Source organism: Schistocerca nitens, chromosome 4 (assembly GCF_023898315.1).
Source record: "Schistocerca nitens isolate TAMUIC-IGC-003100 chromosome 4, iqSchNite1.1, whole genome shotgun sequence".
Classification (NCBI taxonomy): Eukaryota; Metazoa; Arthropoda; class Insecta; order Orthoptera; family Acrididae; genus Schistocerca; species Schistocerca nitens.
The window spans coordinates 500,019,891-500,043,805 of record NC_064617.1 but is presented as its reverse complement, the minus strand read 5'-3'; the positions used below and the strand labels follow the sequence as shown (position 1 = coordinate 500,043,805).

At 41.4% G+C, this 23,915-nt stretch overlaps 1 protein-coding gene across 2 annotated transcripts in view; it reads left to right on the top strand.

Annotated features, from left to right (window-relative positions):
• Window positions 1-21,555, top strand: part of LOC126251571 (cuticle protein 16.5-like) — a 69,240-nt gene extending 47,685 nt beyond the window's left edge. Inside the window, exons 1-2 of one of the 2 annotated variants that reach the window (XM_049952093.1) lie at window positions 17,112-17,139; window positions 21,234-21,555. In XM_049952093.1, the coding sequence (XP_049808050.1) occupies window positions 17,128-17,139; window positions 21,234-21,479 (258 nt within the window). In that variant the 5' untranslated portion in view covers window positions 17,112-17,127 and the 3' untranslated portion in view covers window positions 21,480-21,555. Of the gene's footprint in view, window positions 1-17,111; window positions 17,140-21,233 lie in introns of those variants that run through there. The other variant, XM_049952095.1, reaches the window with a different exon arrangement.
• Window positions 21,556-23,915: the final 2,360 nt, after the last annotated feature.

Here is a 23,915-nt window from a genome sequence, read left to right as displayed (position 1 = left end):
CTCGTTGTTAACGGAAGACGGGACATTTCCGGAATTCTTCCAGCATGATGCAGCCCCACCACATTATGGGCACAATGTTTCACTAAATTTGACTCCTTTGGATTTTTATCTTTGGGGTCATGTCAAAGCACTGGTTTATTCTGTGAAAATACGGGATTTGCATCATCTAAAGCAGCTCATTGTTGATGCGTGTGGTTAAATTCAGCCAGATGTGTTGGTCAAAGTTCATCAGGACTGGGTTCGGAGGATAGCATTAACATTCCAGCATAATGGACAACATATCGAGCCATTCCTATGACTGTTGTTGGTCTCTCGGGACTGTGTAACATCGGCGTAATGTCTCTTCGGCACATAACACACATGCTGCCGAGCGTCCCACCACTGCATCATGTAACTGGCTATAACCCGAGAATGAATAAAGCTATGTTTAAAATAACAACGGCATTGTTTTTCTGGTCAAACTCTCTATCTGTTTGATATGTCACATGACCACATTCCCATTTGAAATTTTGGAGTTGAATCCAAGATGGCGGCTTTCAAGATGGCCGCCATGTTGGTGGCATAGCCTATAAAGTTTCCCCCTTCCCGTTCCTCGTGTGTAGCGACTCTGTTTCCTTGTTTGCTACTCCATTTGAATTTTATGAGGGTGTTTCCTGACTTTTGGACCACCCTGTATAACACGTCAGCCTCAGTTGTAAATAGAAACCAATCTTAACCTAGGTTTCAGTCAAAATTATTTGGCCTTAGTGTCAATAGCTTCTGAAGAAGGCCAAATTATTTTGGCCGAAACCTAGGTAAAGATTGGTGTCTATGTGCAACTGCAGCTGACGTATTATATGTTTAATTATCACAGTTGCTGACGATGCTGCACGATGTTAAAAATTCTCAAAGAAACAGAACTGCATAGAGGTATATATCCATGCAGAATAGAGTTCTTGTTTCATTAGATTGTCAGAGCTTCTTACTCAGGTCGATTGACAACTTCTTACTAATTGAACGCTTCTCTCATTGCTCTCCTTAAGCTCACTTTCGCTTCGTTCAGCTTTTGTTTGTCAGCTAGGTTTTTACTTCTCTTGCATCTGAGATGAAGTGCTCTTTGTTTACGTAGCGCTTTTCTAACGCGGCTATTAAACCATGGTGGATCTTTCCCATCCGTTAAAACTTAACTCGCAACATACTTATTTATGGCATATTGAACGATGCCTTTGATTTTTTTCCATTTGTTCTCCACATCTTCGTCCTCATTACCGAATATTTGATGCTGACTGCTGAGATATTCTGAAATTTGTATCCTGTCACCCTTGTTGAGCAAAGATATCTTCTACCTTTCTTAACATTCCTTGTAGGACCTGTCGTCATAGATGCTGTCACTGCCTTATGATCACTGATACCTTCTTCTACGTTAACTGATTCGGTAAGTCCAGGTCTGTTTGTTGCCGGAATGTCTAAGACGTTACCTTCACGTGTTGGTTCTCTCACTATATTCTCAAGGTAACTTTCGGACAAGACATCCAGAACAATGCTACACGATTCCCTGTCTCTGGCACCACTTTTGATGGCATAACACTCCCAATCTATACCTGGCAAGCTGAAGTCACCCCCTATTGCAACGCATGATCAGGAAAATTACTAATGATATTTTGCAAGTTCCGTCTGAAGCGCTCTACAACTATTTCCTGTGAATAAGTGCTGTCAAACGCCTTGGCACTGAATGTATGTGCTTGCTGGTTACATCTGAATCAGTATTATTCCATTCCCGCAGAATAATGTCTTTCAGTCTTGTTTTACTGTAATGTTGCGCTACCTGAAGTTATGTTGCAATTCTTGCCAGTTAATCTCGGGTGACTGAGGTGGTGTGTTGAGTGTATGTGTGTTGCGGTGATCCATAACCTAGCAACTTCCGAGGTATGCTCTGGATCCTTATTTGAGTACTTCTTTGCAGCTTTTCTTGCAGTATATTATTATAAACATACTTGTTCATGTTGCCAGCAATAAGAGCTATCTCATCCACACCACTTGATGCCGTATGCCCCATACCATTACGATGCCGCCACTTCCCCCACCCCTCATTTTTTACCATAACTTCCATATTTTTAGGATACTAATCAGTATTCTTCTGCCTCCACACTTGTAATCGACGATGATTTCCGTATACATTAAAGTTGCTTTCATGTGATGATAACACACGAACCCCAAATCGATTTTTCTTCGTTAAACACTCATTGGCGAATACTAAACGCTTGTTCTTCACTCACGTACGTTTTTGGTATTGGTGTTCTGGAACCGTACCCAACACTGTTCAGAACTGTACGAACTGTTTTTTCATCAACCATCTTCCTTTTCTAAGGTGTTCTTACAGATGTTCTCTAATAGCTATTGCTATTATTCTGACATTTTTGCTTCGTCACTTTCAGCGCTTGTCTTTTATATCAAGACTACGTTGTGGCACATCGCCTGTCCTACGCTGATTCATTATGGTATTCCTCATTTTATAGAATTGGATAACGCTCTTCACATTGGACGGATTCACGTGTACAGCTATTCTAGATTCCGTAAACGTCTTATTTTGATCACACATCTGGAAGGTGACCGTTGTTTCTCCTAGGATAGTCTCTTTTCCTTTCCGTCCTTTGTGGACTTTTCCCACTCGTAGCTGAACTTGCTTGTGTACTGCATGACGGCATTCAAGAATGTAGAGTTCTGAACTTACGAATGCTAACATTTCCATCGTTTACTTTGTTTACTGCTGAGTCATATACCGCGGTTGAATACTTAGTCCACAAGGTATCGTAACATTGTTATCGGAAATCACATTATGAATAATATACACGTATTCTTATACATACTGTGTGTTTAAAACACACAATAACGCATTAATGGAATCAAGAAATATTAGTTTCGAATTCTATGTTGATCAATTCAGCATCTAAAGCTTCATATCCAGAGATTTTAGTACTTTCGTCCGCATCTATATGCTTTACAATATTGTGCCATTTCGCCCGGATAAACTTTTGATAAATTAGTAACTATTCCTGTCAGGTTCTTTCAAGCTTTTGATTATAGAAAACGTGAGGGTTTTGGCATATCGATAGTTCTAAAGTAGGAAATATTGTCGGCGTAGATAACTTAAGGCAACCTATCAATATCAGCAAGAGCTTCTATCTGTAAAAAGGTTTTTATTTCCAAATATATGTGTTCATTTTGCGATTACGTATGTATAAGATTAACATAGTTTTCAGTGCTTAAATTTGATACGTATACAAAATAAAAAAAACATTCTCTAATGATGTACTGTATGTTTCTGATTCTAAAGATATGGGTATAAATCCCCAAACCCATTGTCTGACTGACGTAAATATATTATGCCACATAAGTTATATAGATACTGGTTAATGTCTCTCAACTATACACAAACTAATAACTGTCATTAAACATACTGATGAGCATATTTCCCGAAAGACCAAACGTACCTCCGCCAGGAAGTTAAAATCGAACAGTTATCTGAACAGAAACCAATCCTAAATATCCGCTATAGGTCAATAGAGCGTACCATAAACCCGACGAAACCAAATCTGATGTATCAAGAAATGCAAATCTACTCCTAAACCACTGGATTCATTTCAACGAAACATGGTACAAATATCATTTACTGTCTGGAAAGAATAATTATTGGGCCAAGAACCATATACCTCTCAAACGAAATGGGGTGAAAAAGAGGCGTCCAGAAGACACGCAAATAGCCACACTATAATCATCCAAAGATTGAGAATGAGAGAACTTACTGACTTGGAACAAAATTAATACTTAATGTCAAACACTTATGAGATTTTTTTTATTCCTGAAATCCCCCACTAAATGATAAAAGGGTAAAGTTTACCGCTTGTTACATTTTCGCTATTTATCCCGTTAAACTGCCTCATCTGACATGTCGTTTTAATTTATTACATCTTTACTACTAACTCTGTTCGCAACAGATTTTGCGTGTGTATTCATATATTCCACAAGAAGTACTTGCAAAAATATATCACTATAGGACACATATTTTAGAAGATATGACGTCATAAAGTACAGAGAGCATTCGCTAGAGATACAGGTGAAATATGTGCATAAATACGTATGAACTATGTTACATATAGATGAAACATATGTATGATCCTATCAAGCCATAAGTAAAAAGCTCCTCCTGAACTCCTGGGGGATGACAACGTGGTGACTGGGAGAGATGGGGGAAGGAGAAAGACAGACAGAAAGGTGGAAAGGGGAGATGGTCACAGATAAGGAGGGGAAGAGATGGACAGAATGAATGGGAGGAGGAAATTGACAGAAAGAAGGAGATGGAGAAAAGGAAGAGGAGGATATGGACAGAGAGAGGAGGAGGGAGGAGAGAACTGAGATAGACCGAGGAGGAGATAGAGAAAGATGAGAGCAGGATACGGCGTAAGAGCAGGGGAGAGAAGGTTGGCAAATGGAAGTGCTTATGAGCAGCGAGGACGGAGGTGAAGAAGGATGGAGAGAAAGGGAAGGATCAGATTTAAAGGGGGAGGAAGAGGAGAGGATTGATAGCGAGACAGGTAGAAGGAGGTGGACTGAGAGAGAAGGAGTAGGAGATGGACAGAGAGTGGGGCTGGAGGAAGTGCACAGAGAGAGTTTGGAGGAGGAAATGGATGGAGATAGGAGGGAGGACGAGATGGACTAATAGAAGATTGGAATAAACAATACCCAGGCAACACCAGGTACTCAGCTAGTTTTAAACAGGGGAATTAAATACGCTCTGAAATCCATTATTTCCAAGAAACAGTACGATGGAAGTACGATGGAAGTTATTACCCGATGTCTTAACGGATGTTCTATCATTCTGTCCCTTCTTCTTGTAGGTGTTTTCCATATGGTTCTTTCCTTTCCAATTTTATACAGAGCCTCCTCATTCCTTACCTTATCAGTCCACCTAATTTTCAACATTCGTCTGTAGCTCCACATCCCAAATTCTTTGGTTCTGTTCCTGTCTTCCCATAGTCCATGTTTCACTACGAAACAATGCCGTGCTCCAAACGTACATTATCAGAAATTTCTTCCTCAAATTGATATCCGTTCACCTAGAATTTTAATTCCACTGCTGAACCTTTCTTTTATTTCCATCATTGCTTAAGACGACATCCTTGACTTATTTCCTTTTCAATCCGAGCACTTTGTTCTTGGTCTTCGGCTCTTATTATGCCCCCTTGGCTCTTGCACATGTTGTGTATTACTCCTCTCACCCTACAGCTTACTGCTATTGTCCTCAGAATTTCGAACATATTGCACGATTTTACATTGTCGAACGTTTTTTTCAGTTCGACAAATCCTATGAGAGTGACTTAATTTTTCTTTAGTATTGTATCCATATCAATCGTTACATCAGAATTGTCTTTTTATCTTTCCTAAAGCCAAACTAAACGTCATCTAACAGATCCTCAATTTTCTGTTCCATTTTTCTTTCATTCTTGTCAGCAACTTGGATGCATGAGCTGTTGACTGTGTGATAATTCTCACGCTTGTTAGCCCTTGCAGTATTCGGGATGTTGTTGTTGTTGTTGTGGTCTTCAGTCCTGAGACTGGTTTGATGCAGCACTCCATCCTACTCTATCCTGTGCAAGCTTCTTCATCTCCCAGTACCTACTGCAACCTACATCCTTCTGAATCTGCTTAGTGTATGCATCTCTTGGTCTCCCCCTACGATTTTTACCCTCCACGCTGCCCTCCAATACTAAATTGGTGATCCCTTGATGCCTCAGAACATGTCCTACCAACTGATCCCTTCTTCTGGTCAAGTTGTGCCACAAACTCCTCTTCTCCCCAATCCTGTTCAGTACCTCCTCATTAGTTATGTGATCTACCCATCTAATCTTCAGCATTCTTCTGTAGCACCACATTTCGAAAGCTTCTATTCTCTTCTTGTCCAAACTATTTATCGTCCATGTTTCACTTCCATACATGGCTACACTCCATACAAATACTTTCAGAAAAAACTTCCTGACACTTAAATCTATACTCGATGTTAACAAATTTCTCTTCTTCAGAAACGCTTTCCTTGCCATTGCCAGTCTACATTTTATATCCTCTCTACTTCGACCATCATCAGTTATTTTGCTCCCCAAATAGCAAAACTCCTTTACTACTTTAAGTGTCTCATTTCCTAATCTAATACCCTCAACATCACCCGACTTAATTCGACTACATTCCATTATCCTCGTTTTGCTTTTGTTGATGTTCATCTTATATCCTCCCTTCAAGACACCATCCATTCCATTCAACTGCTCTTCCAAGTCCTTTGCTGTCTCTGACAGAATTACAATGTCATCGGCGAACCTCAAAGTTTTTATTTCTTCTCCATGGATTTTAATACCTACTCCGAATTTTTCTTTTGTTTCCTTTACTGCTTGCTCAATATACAGATTGAATAACATCGGGGAGAGGCTACAACCCTGTCTTACTCCCTTCCCAACCACTGCTTCCCTTTCATGTCCCTCGACTCTTATAACTGCCATCTGGTTTCTGTACAAATTGTAAATAGCCTTTCGCTCCCTGTATTTTACCCCTGCCACCTTTAGAATTTGAAAGAGAGTATTCCAGTCAACATTGTCAAAAGCTTCCTCTAAGTCTACAAATGCTAGAAACGTAGGTTTGCCTTTCCTTAATCTTTCTTCTAAGATAAGTCGTAAGGTCAGTATTGCCTCACGTGTCCCAGCATTTCTACGGAATCCAACTGATCTTCCCCGAGGTCGGCTTCTACTAGTTTTTCCATTCGTCTGTAAAGAATTCGTGTTAGTATTTTGCAGCTGTGGCTTATTAAACTGATTGTTCGGTAATTCTCACATCTGTCAACACCTGCTTTCTTTGGGATTGGAATTATTATATTCTTCTTGAAGTCTGAGGGTATTTCGCCTGTTTCATACATCTTGCTCACCAGATGGTAGAGTTTTGTCAGGACTGGCTCTCCCAAGGCCGTCAGTAGTTCCAATGGAATGTTGTCTACTCCGGGGGCCTTGTTTCGACTCAGGTCTTTCAGTGCTCTGTCAAACTCTTCACGCAGTATCGTATCTCCCATTTCATCTTCATCTATATCCTCTTCCATTTCCATAATACTGTCCTGAAGTACATCGCCCTTGTATAGACCCTCTATATACTCCTTCCACCTTTCTGCTTTCCCTTCTTTGCTTAGAACTGGGTTTCCATCTGAGCTCTTGATGTTCATACAAGTGGTTCTCTTATCTCCAAAGGTCTCTTTAATTTTCCTGTAGGCAGTATCTATCTTACCCCTAGTAAGATAAGCCTCTACATCCTTACATTTGTCCTCTAGCCATCCCTGCTTAGCCAATTTGCACTTCCTGTCGATCTCATTTTTGAGACGTTTGTATTCCTTTTTGCCTGCTTCATTTACTGCATTTTTATATTTTCTCCTTTCATCAATTAAATTCAATATTTCTTCTGTTACCCAAGGATTTCTACTAGCCCTCGTCTTTTTATCTACTTGATCCTCTGCTGCCTTCACTACTTCATTCCTCAAAGCTACCCATTCTTCTGTATTTCTTTCCCCCATTCCTGTCAATTGTTCCCTTACGCTCTCCCTGAAACTCTGTACAACCTCTGGTTCTTTCAGTTTATCCACGTCCCATCTCCTTAAATTCCCACCTTTTTGCAGTTTCTTCAGTTTTAATCTACAGGTCATAACCAATAGATTGTGGTCAGAGTCCACATCTGCCCCTGGAAATGTCTTACAATTTAAAACCTGGTTCCTAAATCTCTGTCTTACCATTATATAATCAATCTGATACCTTTTAGTATCTCCAGGGTTCTTCCATGTATACAACCTTCTATCATGATTCTTAAACCAAGTGTTAGCTATGATTAAATTGTGCTCTGTGCAAAATTCTACCAGGCGGCTTCCTCTTTCATTTCTTAGCCCCAATCCATATTCACCTACTACGTTTCCTTCTCTCCCTTTTCCTACACTCGAATTCCAGTCACCCATAACTATTAAATTTTCGTCTCCCTTCACAATCTGAATAATTTCTTTTATTTCATCATACATTTCTTCAATTTCTTCGTCATCTGCAGAGGTAGTTGGCATATAAACTTGTACTACTGTAGTAGGTGTGGGCTTCGTATCTATCTTGGCCACAATAATGCGTTCACTAAGCTGTTTGTAGTAGCTTACCCGCGTTCCTATTTTCCTATTCATTATTAAACCTACTCCTGCATTACCCCTATTTGACTTTGTGTTTATAACCCTGTAGTCACCTGACCAGAAGTCTTGTTCCTCCTGCCACCGAACTTCACTAATTCCCACTATATCTAACTTTAACCTATCCATTTCCCTTTTCAAATTTTCTAACCTACCTGCCCGATTAAGGGATCTGACATTCCACGCTCCGATCCGTAGAACGCCAGTTTTCTTTCTCCTGATAACGACATCCTCTTGAGTAGTCCCCGCCCGGAGATCCGAATGGGGGACTATTTTACCTCCGGAATATTTTACCCAAGAGGACGCCATCATCATTTAATCATACAGTAAAGCTGCATGCCCTCGGGAAAAATTACGGCCGTAGTTTCCCCTTGCTTTCAGCCGTTCGCAGTACCAGCACAGCAAGGCCGTTTTGGTTATTGTTACAAGGCCAGATCAGTCAATCATCCAGACTGTTGCCCTTGCAACTACTGAAAAGGCTGCTGCCCCTCTTCAGGAACCACACGTTTGTCTGGCCTCTCAACAGATACCCCTCCGTTGTGGTTGTACCTACGGTACGGCTATCTGTATCGATGAGGCACGCAAGCCTCCCCACCAACGGCAAGGTCCATGTTTCATTGGGGGGGGGGGGGGGGGGGGGTATTCGGGATTGTGTGGATAATAATTTTTCGTAAGTCAGATGGTATATCGCCAGCCTCATCCATTCTAAACACCAACGTGGTCGTTTGTTTGCCTCTTCCCGCATTCATTTTAGAAATTCTGTTGTTGTGTTATCTACCCCTTCTGCTTTATTTGATCCTATGTCTTCCAAAGCTCTTTAAATTCTGATTCTAGTAATGGATCCCCTATTTCTCTAAACCTACTCCTGTCCCTGCTTCTATGAATTCAGACAAATCTTCCCTTTCATAGAGGTCTTCAATGTACTCTTTCCTCCTATCCGCTCTCTTATCTGCATTTAACAGCGGCATTCCCGTTGCACTCTTAATGTTACCACCCTTGCTTTTATTGTCATCGAAGGTTGTTTTGACGTTCCTGTATGCTGAGTCAGCCCTTCCGACAGCCATTCCTTTTTCGATTTCTTCACATTTTTCATTCAGCCATTTCGTCTTAGATTCCCTGCACTTCCTATTATGTCATTCCGCAGTGGTTTGTATCTCTGCATTCCCCAATTTCCCTGAACATTTTTATACTATCTTCTTTCATCGATCAACTGAACCATTCTTCTGTTACCCAAGGTTTCTTTGCAGTTATCTTCTTAGTACGTACGTTTTTCTTTCCATCTTTTGTGACTGCCCTGTTAGAGATGTCAATTCCTCTTCAACTGCATTGCCTGCTGAGCTATTCCTTTTTGCAGTATCTACAGCCTTAGAGAAATTCAAGCGTATCTCTCCATTTCTTAGTACCTATGTATCCATTTCTTTGCGTATTGATTTTCCCTTACTTATCTCTTAAACTCAGCCTACGCTTCATCACTGAGTCTGTATCTGCTCCTTGGTGCGCCTTACAATCCAGTACCTGATTCTTGAATTACTGTCTGACTATGATGTAATGTAAGTGAAATCTTCCCGTATCTCCCGGCCTTTTTCAAGTATAACTCTTCCTCTTGTGATTCTTGGACAGAGTATTCGCAGTTACTAGATGAAATTTACCACATAATTCAAATAGTCTTTCTCCTCTCTCATTTCCGTAACCCTTTCTTCTACTCCTTCCCTTACAACCACATTCCAGTCCCAATGACTATTAGATTTTCATCTTCCTTTACGTACTGAATTAGCCGTTCAATATCCTCACATACTTTCTCTATCTCTTCTTCATCTTCGGCTTGCGACTTCGTCATGTATACCTGAACTATCGTTGTCGGTGTTGTCGATTCTGTTGAGAACAACTGTATCATTGAATTGTTCACAGTATCACACTCCCTGCCCTACGTACCCACTCATAACGAATACTATTCCTGTTATACCATTTTCTGCTGGTGTTGATGTTACCCTATATTCATCTCAGCATAAACCCCTGTCTTCTTTCCATTTCACTTCACTGACCCCCACTGTATCTAGATTAAGCCTTTGCGTTTCTCTTTCCAGATTTTCTAGCTTCCCTACCACGTTCAGGTAGAACGTGGTCCTTTCGTTGTTTATTCAGTCTTTTTCTGATGGTCACCTCCCCTTGGCAGTCCCCTCCCGTAGATCCGAATGGGGGACTATTCCGGAATATTTTGCTAATGGGGAGGTCATCACTACTCTTTTTCAAATAGAGGTCACATGTCCTATTGCATGTGTCTCTATTGCAGTGGTTTCCATTGCCTTCTCCATCCTCATGCCGTTGGTCATTGCCAGTTCTTCTACTTTTAAGGGCAGTTGCACACTTCATGGGTAAGACAGCGGCCTGAACCTCTGTTCGCTCCTCCACTCTCTTTGCCAAAGCCACTGGCAGAATGAGGGTGACAGCTTATGCCGGAACTCTCCATCCACCAATGGTAATTTTTTTCAAAGTTTAAGCAGTGGCGGTGTTCGAACCCGGGACCGAGTATGTTTTGATTACTAATCAAAGATACTACCCGTAGACCACGGTTGATAACTTGCTTGCTTTCGTCAAGAAACTAAAAGAGGTGCCTATTCCTTAATACAGCTAAGTTAGTCTCGTTTGATGTCAGCAGCCTATTTTCCAACATTCCTGTTAGAAAAGCTATGAAACGTTTAAGAGTCGTTATATAAAACCAAAACAAATCCAGTGGAAACATATAAGACTGTCAACGACGTTATGCTTAAAGTAATATTATTTCCAATTTCAACAGCATCCTCTGTTATCTGAAGAGTTTGTGGATACTTTTCAATAAAAACTTTTAGGTAAATAGTAACTATGTTCTAAAATACAGCACTGAAGGAGCTATGTGGATGACCTACTGTGTTTGTAGACAGATTCCCAGAATTCTGTGATACACTGTGTTTGTAGACAGGCACAACCATACAGTTAAACAGATGAGGGGCTGAGACCATAATGGCCTAAAGCACAATGTAATCTATTTTGAGATTGTAACATGGACGCATGCTCCTGGTACCTGTTGACATTATTCTTAACCAGTTGTACCTATATCTATAGTCCCACACTGTGTATATGCACACTCATGAAAAACTTATCCACGTCTCACATACCCCTTTCCATGTGGGTCCAAAGCGCAAAGTATAATACTGTTGATCAGCGCTATTCGATTGTTATCTAGGATTGGCAATATAATTTAGTGTCTGTATTCATGTATTTCGCAATCGGCAGTATTTCAGCAGTTTTATCTGAGCCTTAAGTCACAGAATGTGTGGAATGAAAATGATGATAACGAGGGCCATAAAGTACTGGAATGGGTTACGACTGTGTGTGTGTGTGTGTCGCATTTAGTATCTGTCCTGTATATTCTGAGTCTAGTTTTATATCAATTACTAACGAGACAACTGTCAAAAGACACTATTGTCAGTAGCCTATAAATGAAAATATTGTGACTTAACATCAATAATAAATATAATCCTAAATCTTAATTAATATTTCATGATGTCAAGTGGATATACTATTTTTCCTAGGAGATATGGGGTGTTGAGGTTGGTTGAAAAACTCGTCAGACTGCTGGTTTGTCTACAAATTTGACTTTCAGAAACATATATTTTCCAAAACTTTGTGTCTGTGTTTTGGGCCCTTATTGTTCTCATTGTCTCAAATTTTTACAACATATAAATTCATAGACAGTAAAATTAATTCGAAGAGGGAGTTGAGAGTAGACACAGTCAACTGCTTAGACCTTACCGTTGACGTCAGCAAGCAAAAATATTTAAGATATAGAGGAAAGTAATTCTACAAACACAATAATAGCTGCCGATTCCCAGATTTCTGTGACACACTTACTCGTAGACTTCCATTATATAGTGCAACGCTTGTATCTATAACGCAAACCAAAGAATATTTTGAAAATGATTTAGAAATGATTAAAGATATTGCCCATAACAGTGGTCATAGTTCTACCCCAAGCAAAACACATTTCGAAGAAAAAAGAGAAAGGAGATAACAATACTTCTAGATCCTCCTCAGAAGGGACTCAATCGCACTGACAACAAATATGCTCCCATGTAATGTGTAGGTAGAATATTACAGATACTTGCCAGAAGATTAAAATCCAGGAAATATGCACCACTTTTCTATCCTAGAAATACTGTTGTCCATATTCTGTTCAATAGTAAAGATAATATTCAATTTTTATTACAGGATTATATTTGTAAGATTTCCAACTATTTGTCTGACTAATTAAATGTAGACCAAGCAAGTCGAGCCCTAACTATTAGACCGACGACATGAAAGGAGAATGAGGAAGCAGATCTACAGTATAGTTGATGTTGTTGCAATGGTTTCAAAATGGAGTAAAATTTCCAGAGAACTTGGCAGCATGAGCCCAGTTATCTGTAGGACGTTCTGTCCCCGCTAAGGTGGATGAACTCACTGATTTTGTTGGGAAAGCTCTCATAATGCCATTGTATTCATTCGTGAGGCAAGCTCGCACATAATTGTTACAACTGGTCTTCAATATTCTGGATACTGGCACTGGGACAGAATTGATATCCGAACTGGTCCCGTTTCAGAACAGCGAATCATCATTTAAGACAGGGCGCACGGGCACAGCATCTCTACATATGTAACCGCTTGCGTTGAGGTGTTAACTGGAGGCTCGGCATATGACGGCAATTCCCTAGTCCGGTTGCTGCTAGTCCGGATCCAGTGGTGTGGGATGACAGTACGTTGCAAGGAGTCCAGCACTCGTTCTCAGACGGCAGACGCAGACGTCCAGGGTTTACTAAGTGCTTGGTGCATAAAACGGTGATTCTGCTTTGTGGTGATCAGAAGCAGTCGACTGAAACATTGGTGACAAGTATGTCTGTCCTCGCGTTTGTATGTAATAAAACATGGGACCACTTCCAAATCCGAATGTCCCACAGATCTGAAAACTGCACGATTCGATGGCTCCCCAAATGGAAATCCACTGTCAGGCCTAATTGAATCTCTGTCAAGTGCTGATAACGTCTTCTCATACGAATGTGTGGAATCTCCGTGCCCTTCACAGTGATCAGTCAACATCTGACGACGTTCACGTTCCTTATACCACGCCAGGCTTGGTAACAACACTACATAACGAAAACGCTTATAAACGCTGGTGATCGCTGCACCTGCACACAGAATTGCAGCTCTTATCGATTACAGACCCACCGATGGTGTGTATGTCTAAGAAACTACATGAACATCTGAACATGTATTCCGAGTGCTCCACTTATTTTGTCAAACAGTGCAATGTGCTAGATGTCAACAGTATAACTATTCCCCACTCCCCAGACTGGGCTGACTCCTTCCTGCCACCTGCTCGCTCCTGTTATGCCTCTTCATCGTTTTCACCAGCAGTTTTATGTATATAACTTATTAGTCTGTAGTAGAACTCACCTGATCTGTTTTGGCCGTTATATTCTTATACGTTAAACTTTTAATGTAATATAAGGTTTATTTGTTTATGCCTTCTTTGAATCTATTTCAATATATTTATCAATACACTTAATGACAGTTATCATTTCGTGTATAATTGGTGTATTACAACATTTTTACTTCAGTCGGTAACTTAAGGGAACTGTGCGCATGCCTTTAAAGTCGAAAACATCATTATAGAATATTCTTTGTTTTGTACAAATAATTTAATCAAGGATTGCAGTTTGTGTTTTTTTATTGATATATTATCGTAAAATAGTCTTATATATTTAGAAATAATAGTATTTGTACACATAGCATTTCTCGCTGATGTTAAGTGGACTGTCAGTTCAGACTTTAGTTGTTTGATGAGGGCTCAGGAAACAAAATCTGGTCCTGACGAAATGTAAAACAAATCTTAGTTGTGGATGATCAGTACAGTGTATTTCAGTTTTATTTTAATTATAACGTTATTTCGAATCTTTTGGTGTCGTAAAAATTTCCATTTTTCCACATAGCTTACTATTAAAAATGAGAGATTACTGCTTCTTGCGCTAAGAAATGCAAGAATTTTTAACTGGTAATATAAGAAGATAGATACTACCGTAGGAACAAGTAAGGAATAGAACAGGCAAGGGACCAGTAAGTGGGACAATATTGAAGAACATAATCGCTTTCATACAACAGGTACTATTATTGCAAAATGGCAGGACAAAGGCATCTAGTGCCAACAAAATTTATCTGAGCTCCAATGATATTTTTAAAATAAACAGGAGGCAGAATACCGGCTAACATTCTATGACCACCTTCTCAGAGGTGTCCTCAAGTTTCGCAATGGGCGACACCCAGAGTGGAACAAGAGTATCGGACTGTATACAATATTGAGAGAAATTTGATCAGTAATTCAACTAAAAGCTCGCCAATGTTACAGTCAACAAAAAATTTCGCAGAGAATGATAGTATAGCATCGCAATGGAGCCTATTCAGTATTAAACTCTCGTCAACTTGTCCATTAAATGAACAGTTCGAAGAATACAATGTAGAGAACAACATCAACGACAAGTACAATAAATCAAACCAAATACACTCCTGGAAATGGAAAAAAGAACACATTGACACCGGTGTGTCAGACCCACCATACTTGCTCCGGACACTGCGAGAGGGCTGTACAAGCAATGATCACACGCACGGCACATCGGACACACCAGGAACCGCGGTGTTGGCCGTCGAATGGCGGTAGCTGCGCAGCATTTGTGCACCGTCGCCGTCCGTGTCAGCCAGTTTGCCGTGGCATACGGAGCTCCATCGCAGTCTTTAACACTGGTAGCATGCCGCGACAGCGTGGACGTGAACCGTATGTGCAGTTGACGGACTTTGAGCGAGGGCGTATAGTGGGCATGCGGGAGGCCGGGTGGACGTACCGCCGAATTGCTCAACACGTGGGGCGTGAGGTCTCCACAGTACATCGATGTTGTCGCCAGTGGTCGGCGGAAGGTGCACGTGCCCGTCGACCTGGGACCGGACCGCAGCGACGCACGGATGCACGCCAAGACCGTAGGATCCTACGCAGTGCCGTAGGGGACCGCACCGCCACTTCCCAGCAAATTAGGGACACTGTTGCTCCTGGGGTATCGGCGAGGACCATTCGCAACCGTCTCCATGAAGCTGGGCTACGGTCCCGCACACCGTTAGGCCGTCTTCCGCTCACGCCCCAACATCGTGCAGCCCGCCTCCAGTGGTGTCGCGACAGGCGTGAATGGAGGGACGAATGGAGACGTGTCGTCTTCAGCGATGAGAGTCGCTTCTGCCTTGGTGCCAATGATGGTCGTATGCGTGTTTGGCGCCGTGCAGGTGAGCGCCACAATCAGGACTGCATACGACCGAGGCACACAGGGCCAACACCCGGCATCATGGTGTGGGGAGCGATCTCCTACACTGGCCGTACACCACTGGTGATCGTCGAGGGGACACTGAATAGTGCACGGTACATCCAAACCGTCATCGAACCCATCGTTCTACCATTCCTAGACCGGCAAGGGAACTTGCTGTTCCAACAGGACAATGCACGTCCGCATGTATCCCGTGCCACCCAACGTGCTCTAGAAGGTGTAAGTCAACTACCCTGGCCAGCAAGATCTCCGGATCTGTCCCCCATTGAGCATGTTTGGGACTGGATGAAGCGTCGTCTCACGCGGTCTGCACGTCCAGCACGAACGCTGGTCCAACTGAGGCGCCAGGTGGAAATGGCATGGCAAGCCGTTCCACAGGACTACATCCAGCATCTCTACGATCGTCTCCATGGGAGAATAGCAGCCTGCATTGCTGCGAAAGGTGGATATACACTGTACTAGTGCCGACATTGTGCATGCTCTGTTGCCTGTGTCTATGTGCCTGTGGTTCTGTCATTGTGATCATGTGATGTATCTGACCCCAGGAATGTGTCAATAAAGTTTCCCCTTCCTGGGACAATGAATTCACGGTGTTCTTATTTCAATTTCCAGGAGTGTAATTATTAATCCATAATTTACACCCGTCATTGCATTAGCCTGGGCTGTGTTTCAATGTCGAAAATTCTATAGCAAGTATTTTACTTTGGCTAGGGTTTATTTCAACTTTGATGGTATTTTCAAGAGCAACAATATTCACGTCTCAGATGATGAAAATATATACTACTACCTCACCTCACTCTACTACTAACGGTTCTCTCTTACCTTGGGTGTCGTAATAATACTATGTCACATTATATGCTGAATGATGCGCATTTCTTGGCACTTTCGAGATTTGCTGGCCTACATGTTGGAGTCTGAAACAGGATGTGTTTTCAACACGGCCATGCACAGTCTCTCTTTGGTATTGCAGTCTTTAATTACCTGAACAATATAGTCCCTGTGGATTGGAAAGGGAGGACCACTGCGATCACCAGATTTCACTCATATGGACATCTTCCTATTGGCTCACATGCCATCATTAGTGTTGAAACCGGTTGTTAAGACCCTTACAGTCTACACGTCGTACAACTGACAAAAAGACATCTGAGAGAGGCTGCAAAATTTCATAAACTGTCGTAAGACATGGGTAGAGTGAGACGGTCGTCACGTTCTACAGTTGCTACCAGCTGTAAGTTGCTATAAGGTACAAGTTGTTACAGGTTCCACTACCGTGTGCATAACTTTGATGCTTAAGGTCTGAGACTTCCTGTATATGACATCTCTCTTGACCTTTGCCTTGTAATGTGAATAACGAGAGTGACGATGTCTACGGCTGCTGTCCGGACAATGGGAGCACCGCCAGACTCGGCTGTCCAGGGTCCACTGCAGGAGGCAAGGCCGCACAGAGGGTCGCCGGGCGTGGCTCTGCAGGTATATAAACCCGGGCCTTCCTCTGGTCTGCACAGTCTGCACCGCCGACACAACACACACGACATGTACAAGCTGGTGAGTCGCCGGGGAGTCTCGTCTCCTGCTGGCTTCATCAATTTTATTTCACGTCCACGTGAAAATACTAATCAACAAAATGGGGGGGGGGGGGGAAGAGGGGTGGTGATTTATTCTGTAGTGTATCTTCCATTTTGTAAAATGGCAACCGATTTTATTGCCAGTTACCAACATTAGACTTTCTTATTAAAAAAAGTGTATCACATTACGCAACTAAAGTACTCATTAGGAAACGCGCAACATATGTTTAGGACATCCGCAGCTTAATTTTGTAATAGAGTCACATAATTAATCGCTTCAGTTGTAAATAGTTTTATTGGTTTAAAATCACGATCAACCTAGCGTTCACAGTGTGCGGCGGCTACACACCTCACGGTGAAAGTTATCTTACGTTGTTCGGTGACGTTCTTTTAACATTTTTCTCTCTTTTTTTCTTCCTTTGACGGCTCACATTTCTTAGGTCATGTTGTGGATATCTGGTGCGACATCCGTGCTTTTATTCTGACTAACCCGACTGTATTAACCCCATATTTATAGTTGGACCGAGACTCACCACAGTAATCATAAAAAAGGTGTTAATTGTGACACAGTCGCTTGTTATAGTTTCTTAATTTTCTCTTCTGCGGTCCTGTACTCCTGAAGGTGGACATATAATTTCCCGAAACCGGTCGTCATCTTGAAACAATAAAATTATTTAAACTGAAGCGGCTAATTATATGACTCTACTTTAGGGAACAATTACAAATAATTTTTCTATATAAAGTATGGTAGAAACTGCAATATTAAAACATAAGCAGTCTCTTACTCGTCTCTTGCTCGTTTTACATAGGTGTCATACTTACGTACCACGTTATTCTCCTGGCAAGTAGAGGTCAAAGCTATTCGTTGAATAACATCAGACTGACGTCTGAAATTATGACAGAGCCACGCAGGGACAAAATTTTCTTAAGTCGTGAAGTAAAAGATGTATAACTCTTTTTATGATGTTGGTACTAGCTCCTATCGACAATATTTCGGAAATATCTGACATAGTGTCGACAGCTGCCTGTAATTACCAAGCTATGAAAATATGATGACATATTTTGGTTCCCGGATGCAAAATATGATGTTTAAGTAATTCTGTTTACATGTGACAGAATGACTCGTTTACAGTTCTAAAATTGGTGAAAAAGAAAGGACATTTCTTCTTTAGCGTAGTCTTCCGGTTTTCTTCTTCAGGGATTTATTCTTTGTGCGGGCGTAGCCTTCAAAAAAGGTAATCATCTTCGATGAAATCTTTCCAAACTCAAGTGAAACACCATGTTTTATAAATCAACGTTTCAATTACTTATACAATAGAGGCAGAAATATTGATTAATGAGGTAACATGAGGATGCGGTCGGTCGCATACCAAAAGAAACTTCTGTTGACCATACGTTCATTTAAGCCAACGTAACATTAAACAGAAAGTACATGCGCAATTTGATATTGCCTTACGGAAGTTCGGTGAGTGCCATTAGATATCCTAAAGATTCTCTACATATTTTATGCACGTTATTTCTAAGAAAACTAATTTAAACGGTTCTATCTTGTTCCAATGACTGCAGGTTACTACCTCATAAAGGAAAAAAATAAATGCATTGTTCAACGTTTTCTAAAGAAAATTCAAGTTGTTTTCCACTCGTATATATATATATATATATATATATATATATATATATATATATATATATATATATATATATATATATAAAACGTTTTCTAAAGAAAATTCAAGTTGTTTTCCATATATATGAGTGGAAAACAACTTTATGTCACCTAAGTGACAGTACAACAATACAGTACATAATCGTTAGTTCCTTATTTTGCTGACGCTACCGTGAATACGTTAGGTGGAATCACTGGATTCTTCGCACTATTTTAGTCGAGTGATTGATATCATATTGAGCTACTGGTAAAGAGTCTGACTGTGATGACAGTGAATTTCATGTTGTTTTCCACTCGTTTTCTAAAGAAAATTCAAGTTGTTTTCCATATATATGAGTGGAAAACAACTTGAATTTTCTTTAGAAAACGTTGAACAATGCATTTATTTTTTTCCTTTATGAGGTAGTAACCTGCAGTCATTGGAACAAGATAATATCATTCGCGGTTCTTAGAAAATTATTCACGAGTAATCAAAATTATATCTATCTATTATTGAACTATACCGATTTTATAGAGTAAATAATGCTTTCTGTAATGAATTCCACGGAGCTAACCACTTTCGCTAGTGTGAGTGCTCCGCTCACGTAACAAACAAGAACAATATCAGAGTAGTTGGGATCTTTCCAGAATGATATTTTCACTCTGCACCGGAGTGTGTGCTGATATGAAACCAAGAATTTCCGCTATCATGCGATCATGCGACTTACTCTGTTTTCATAGGGTATTACCTACAATAGCAGCAGCAACACCTGAAGGAAGGTGATGAAGTTGTTTCTGAAACAGAGGTTATTAATAACGTTCAGTGTACTTAAGAAAAGAGATGTATAGTATACACCATATGATTGTTTTATGTCACCTAAGTGACAGTACAACAATACAGTACATAATCGTTAGTTCCTTATTTTGCTGACGCTACCGTGAATACGTTAGGTGGAATCACTGGATTCTTCGCACTATTTTAGTCGAGTGATTGATATCATATTGAGCTACTGGTAAAGAGTCTGACTGTGATGACAGTGAATTTTCAATTTCATTTTCGATAGGTTAGTCTGTAATTGTAACAAATGACCTGAAGAAGGCAGCTGGCCCAAAACTGGTCATGCGAAAATGAAGAAAAGAGATCTGGCCACTGAATTTGGAGAGTTTTGCACAAGCCAGTCACCAAGAACGCTATAGCTATCTAAATATTTGCAGAACAGAATCCAAGATACGACCACTGGACGGGAAGGTTCAGCGCTAACAGGTCACTAGACCCTCTTCAAATGGCTACTAGAGATTGGTGTGGACAATCACCAGTACAACAAAAAAAGGAACACAGTTCAAACTCAATAGGAAGAGAGCCACAAAAAATATAACTCTAAAATTAGCGTGACACAAATTAAATTTATTGGTACCCATTAACTCTCGGCAAGTCCGTAACTTTTACACCACACCATCTCCTGCTAGTTAATGGTCCAGTGCTCTGCTCTAAGATTGCTCTTTGCTCTTTGTTTGCCTAAAACGTCCGTGCTCACTATCCGCAACAGTCGCCGAAAGAGACTGTAAAGCGCGAAGTGGAATTCCACGTCCGCATATTCGAGTGCACTTCGGATTCTTCCAGCCCTTCGGGTTAAACTAACGAAACTGGTTGGTCACGAACGATCACCTACTCCCGACTTTTCATGTACACAGTGAAGACACCACCTCCACCCCAGAAGGTTCACAACTTCTTTGCCACACGAGAGATGCCGAACGAATCCTCTATTTCCTGATCTCCAGACCGCTCCACAAAGTAATTCAACATTCACGCTTTTCAGTCAATCAGCATTAGGAACAGAATGAAGGCCTTCAATGCCCATTTCCTGCCCCCACTTAACGAGGGCCTCCAAGGTGCTGCTCTCTGGGAGGTCCTTTGGAAAATGCTTTCCAAAAGTGCTGAACATACCGCCCTTGCTGGTAAATGCTCACCTTTGAAATTCGACTACTCGGCTCCATCCACCACCTGTTTAGGAGGACTAGGGGAAAACACATTCCACCCGGAAACCGACTTGTCCAATTACAGAAGTGAAAAGGACTGGCACACATGGATGGCCAGAAAATGGCATGTCACTGTCTCAGTTACATATATTCAAACACATGCCATTCCTGCTCATTTAAATTACGTCATTATTTTCTGTTTGCCTCCCACATGAGAAGAAAGAAATATTAATATTTAAGGTGAAGCCGAGGATGAGATCAGTAAAGATACAGAGCTGACACGAAAAGGAGGGAAAGGAAACTGACCATCTGCCATTTAAAGGAACAAATCCGATATTCGCCTTACTTGATTTCGTGAAATTACACTGTCCCTAAATAAAGGTACTATATAATTGTTTCACGAACGGTGTTGGAACACAGCGATGTGAGACTCGTGCTGTGTGTGCTTACAGGTGATCCTGCCCCTGCTGTTCGCCGCCGTGTCGGCCGGCTACCTGGGAGGCGTGGCCGTGGCGCCAGCGGCCGTCGCCGCCCCCGCCATCGCCGCCCCCGTGGCCTACGCCGCCCCCGCCATCGCCGCCGCCCCCGCCTTGGCCGTGGCCCCCGCTCTGCGCGTCGCCCCTCTGGGTCTCGCCGCCCCCGCCATCGCCGCTCCTCTGCCCTACGCAGCTGCAGCACCGATCCTCAAGATCCACTGAACGAGAGGATTACTGCAGGCGTACTGCCATCTGTAAATACGTAAATGTTACGAAATACATAACAAAACAAACCTAATTTATTGTGAGTTATTTCTTCACCGTTTTTTCTGATGCCATGCTTCTGGGATTTGGGGAAGCTACACACATACATCGTCCTTTGATTTTACAGCAACGTGATCTGACTGTACTTTCGAGAACTAATGAACTCTGAAGCTGAAGCCTTGTACCGTAGCGTGTGTCAACTCACAGTGAAATGGATGTTAAATTATCCGCAAAACAAGGAAAACAATAATATTACCGACAATGAAAATCTGCACGTCTAGGAATAGTCGTAGTATCAGAGCAGAATATTAAAAAACAAAAATATGCCCTGAATTATATTTGTGCTATTATTTTAATGCAGCGAAAAATTTTGATTTGCATCTAAATCAAATCGCTTTTACATACGTACCCCTAATTCGGTAAACATTGCTGACAGATTTTTTTTTCTTTTCGTTTTGATAACTGTTGCCCAAAGGAAATCGCCAGGAAGTACAACAGAGACTCAATGTATGAGGTTTACTTTACCAAAAAACAGGAATTTCTAATATTGCTTCTTAATGGCCTATTGTTGGCAGTCAGATACCGTTTTCTTATAATTCTTTCGATTGCTGGGTATTATTTGACGTATGGCAAATCTGCCATCGATAACCTGACTCCATGTGAAAGAAGAGAAAATACTAGAGTAGCAACAGAAATACGAGGGTGAGTCAAATGAAAACCTTAAACTTGTAGTAACAAATCGAATTTCGGGCCGTTATCCTATATGTTGGTAAACGTGCAGAATGGCCTGTAGGTGGCAGCATAGTGCAGATGCACACATATCGTCGCAGTATCAATATAAAGATGGCCGCCCCACTTGCGACTTGCACCAGTGAAGCACAGCGTTATGTTATTCGGTTTTTGCGTAGTGAAGGTGTGAAACCTATTGAAATTCAGTAACGAATGAAGATTCAGTACGGTGATGCATATTTGTCACAGCAACAAGTCTATGAATGGAGTAGGAAGTTCGCAAATGGTGTGACTTCAGTGGAGGATGCTCCTCGTCCAGGTCAGGCACAACGAGGCTTGACTCCACAGAACATTGCAGCAGTTGAAGCCATAGTGAAGGAAAACCGCCGAGTGACACTGAATGACACTGCAGCATGTTTACAGATAAGTCATGGGTCAGCACACCTCATTGTGCTTGGTGTGCTCCAGTTTCACAAAGTATCTGCAAGATGGGTACCACGGCAGCTGACTGCTGAAATGAGAGAACGACGTGTTGATGCTTGTGAAATCTTCTTTGGCGCTTTGAACGAGAAGTTGGTGGCTTCCTTGCAAGAATCGTTACTGGGGACGAAACCTGGATTCACTTCCACCAACCGGAAACAAAGATAGCGAGCAAGGAATAGCGCCATTCCTCATCACCAAGTGATTTCCATATGTTTGGACCACTCAAAGACGCAATGCGAGGAAAGAAGTTCCGCTCTTATGAAGAGGTACACCACGCGGTGCATGAGTGGTTGCGCGGACTCCCAAAAGAATTTTTTTTCTAAAGCAATTTATACACTTTGTAAGCGCTGGAGGACTTGCATTGAGCATAAGGGAGATTGTGTTGAAAAGTGATACAGCTTCTTTGTACCACTTCTGCACAATAAATAATATTTAAAAAATATTTAAGGTTTTCATTTGACTCACCCTCGTAATAATAACAACACATCGAATTGTTACATGTGATAATACATAGACATTACTCTTCTAAGACATCTAAAAAGTTTCTAGAGTGAAGCCTTATGGTCGACCAAAAATTTCAGTGTGAAATCTAAATAACTCCCATCATAGATTGAAAACGGTAGTAACCCTGTATCTAAACTACATAAATTTAACATCACTAGCTTGTAAAGACAAGTCTGCACACACGCCTAAATTATAATGTATAGAACGTAAATCATAATAAAACATAAACGCAAGTATAATTAAAAATATGCATATTTACATGTTTCAAGAAGTTTCCTTGTCATTTAGGAAAAATTAGCCATAATTACAATTTTCAGCTATTTTGGATAGTGATGTACAGCAAGAAATGTAAACAAACATAGACAAGCAGGCGAGGTGAACAACTTGCTGACGTGACAGACAAAGGCGTCAAGTACCGTGACTGCCTGCGATGGCTTTCTAAACACCGGCCCACGAGGAGGAGTTGCCAAAGGTGAAGTATGATAAATGGGCAGCCAGCTGGCGGCTCGAAGGGCTACAGGGCGGAGCTTCGAGTAATCGATGGTTGCAGCCTGGCCCGGAGTTTGCGGTTGTGTGCCATGTGCGCCAGGGGAGCAAGTCGAACTCTGCACACGTGGCACCCTCGGGTGACTTCGACAGTTGACAGCTGCAGCTAGAGAAAGAGCTGGCCATTGTATC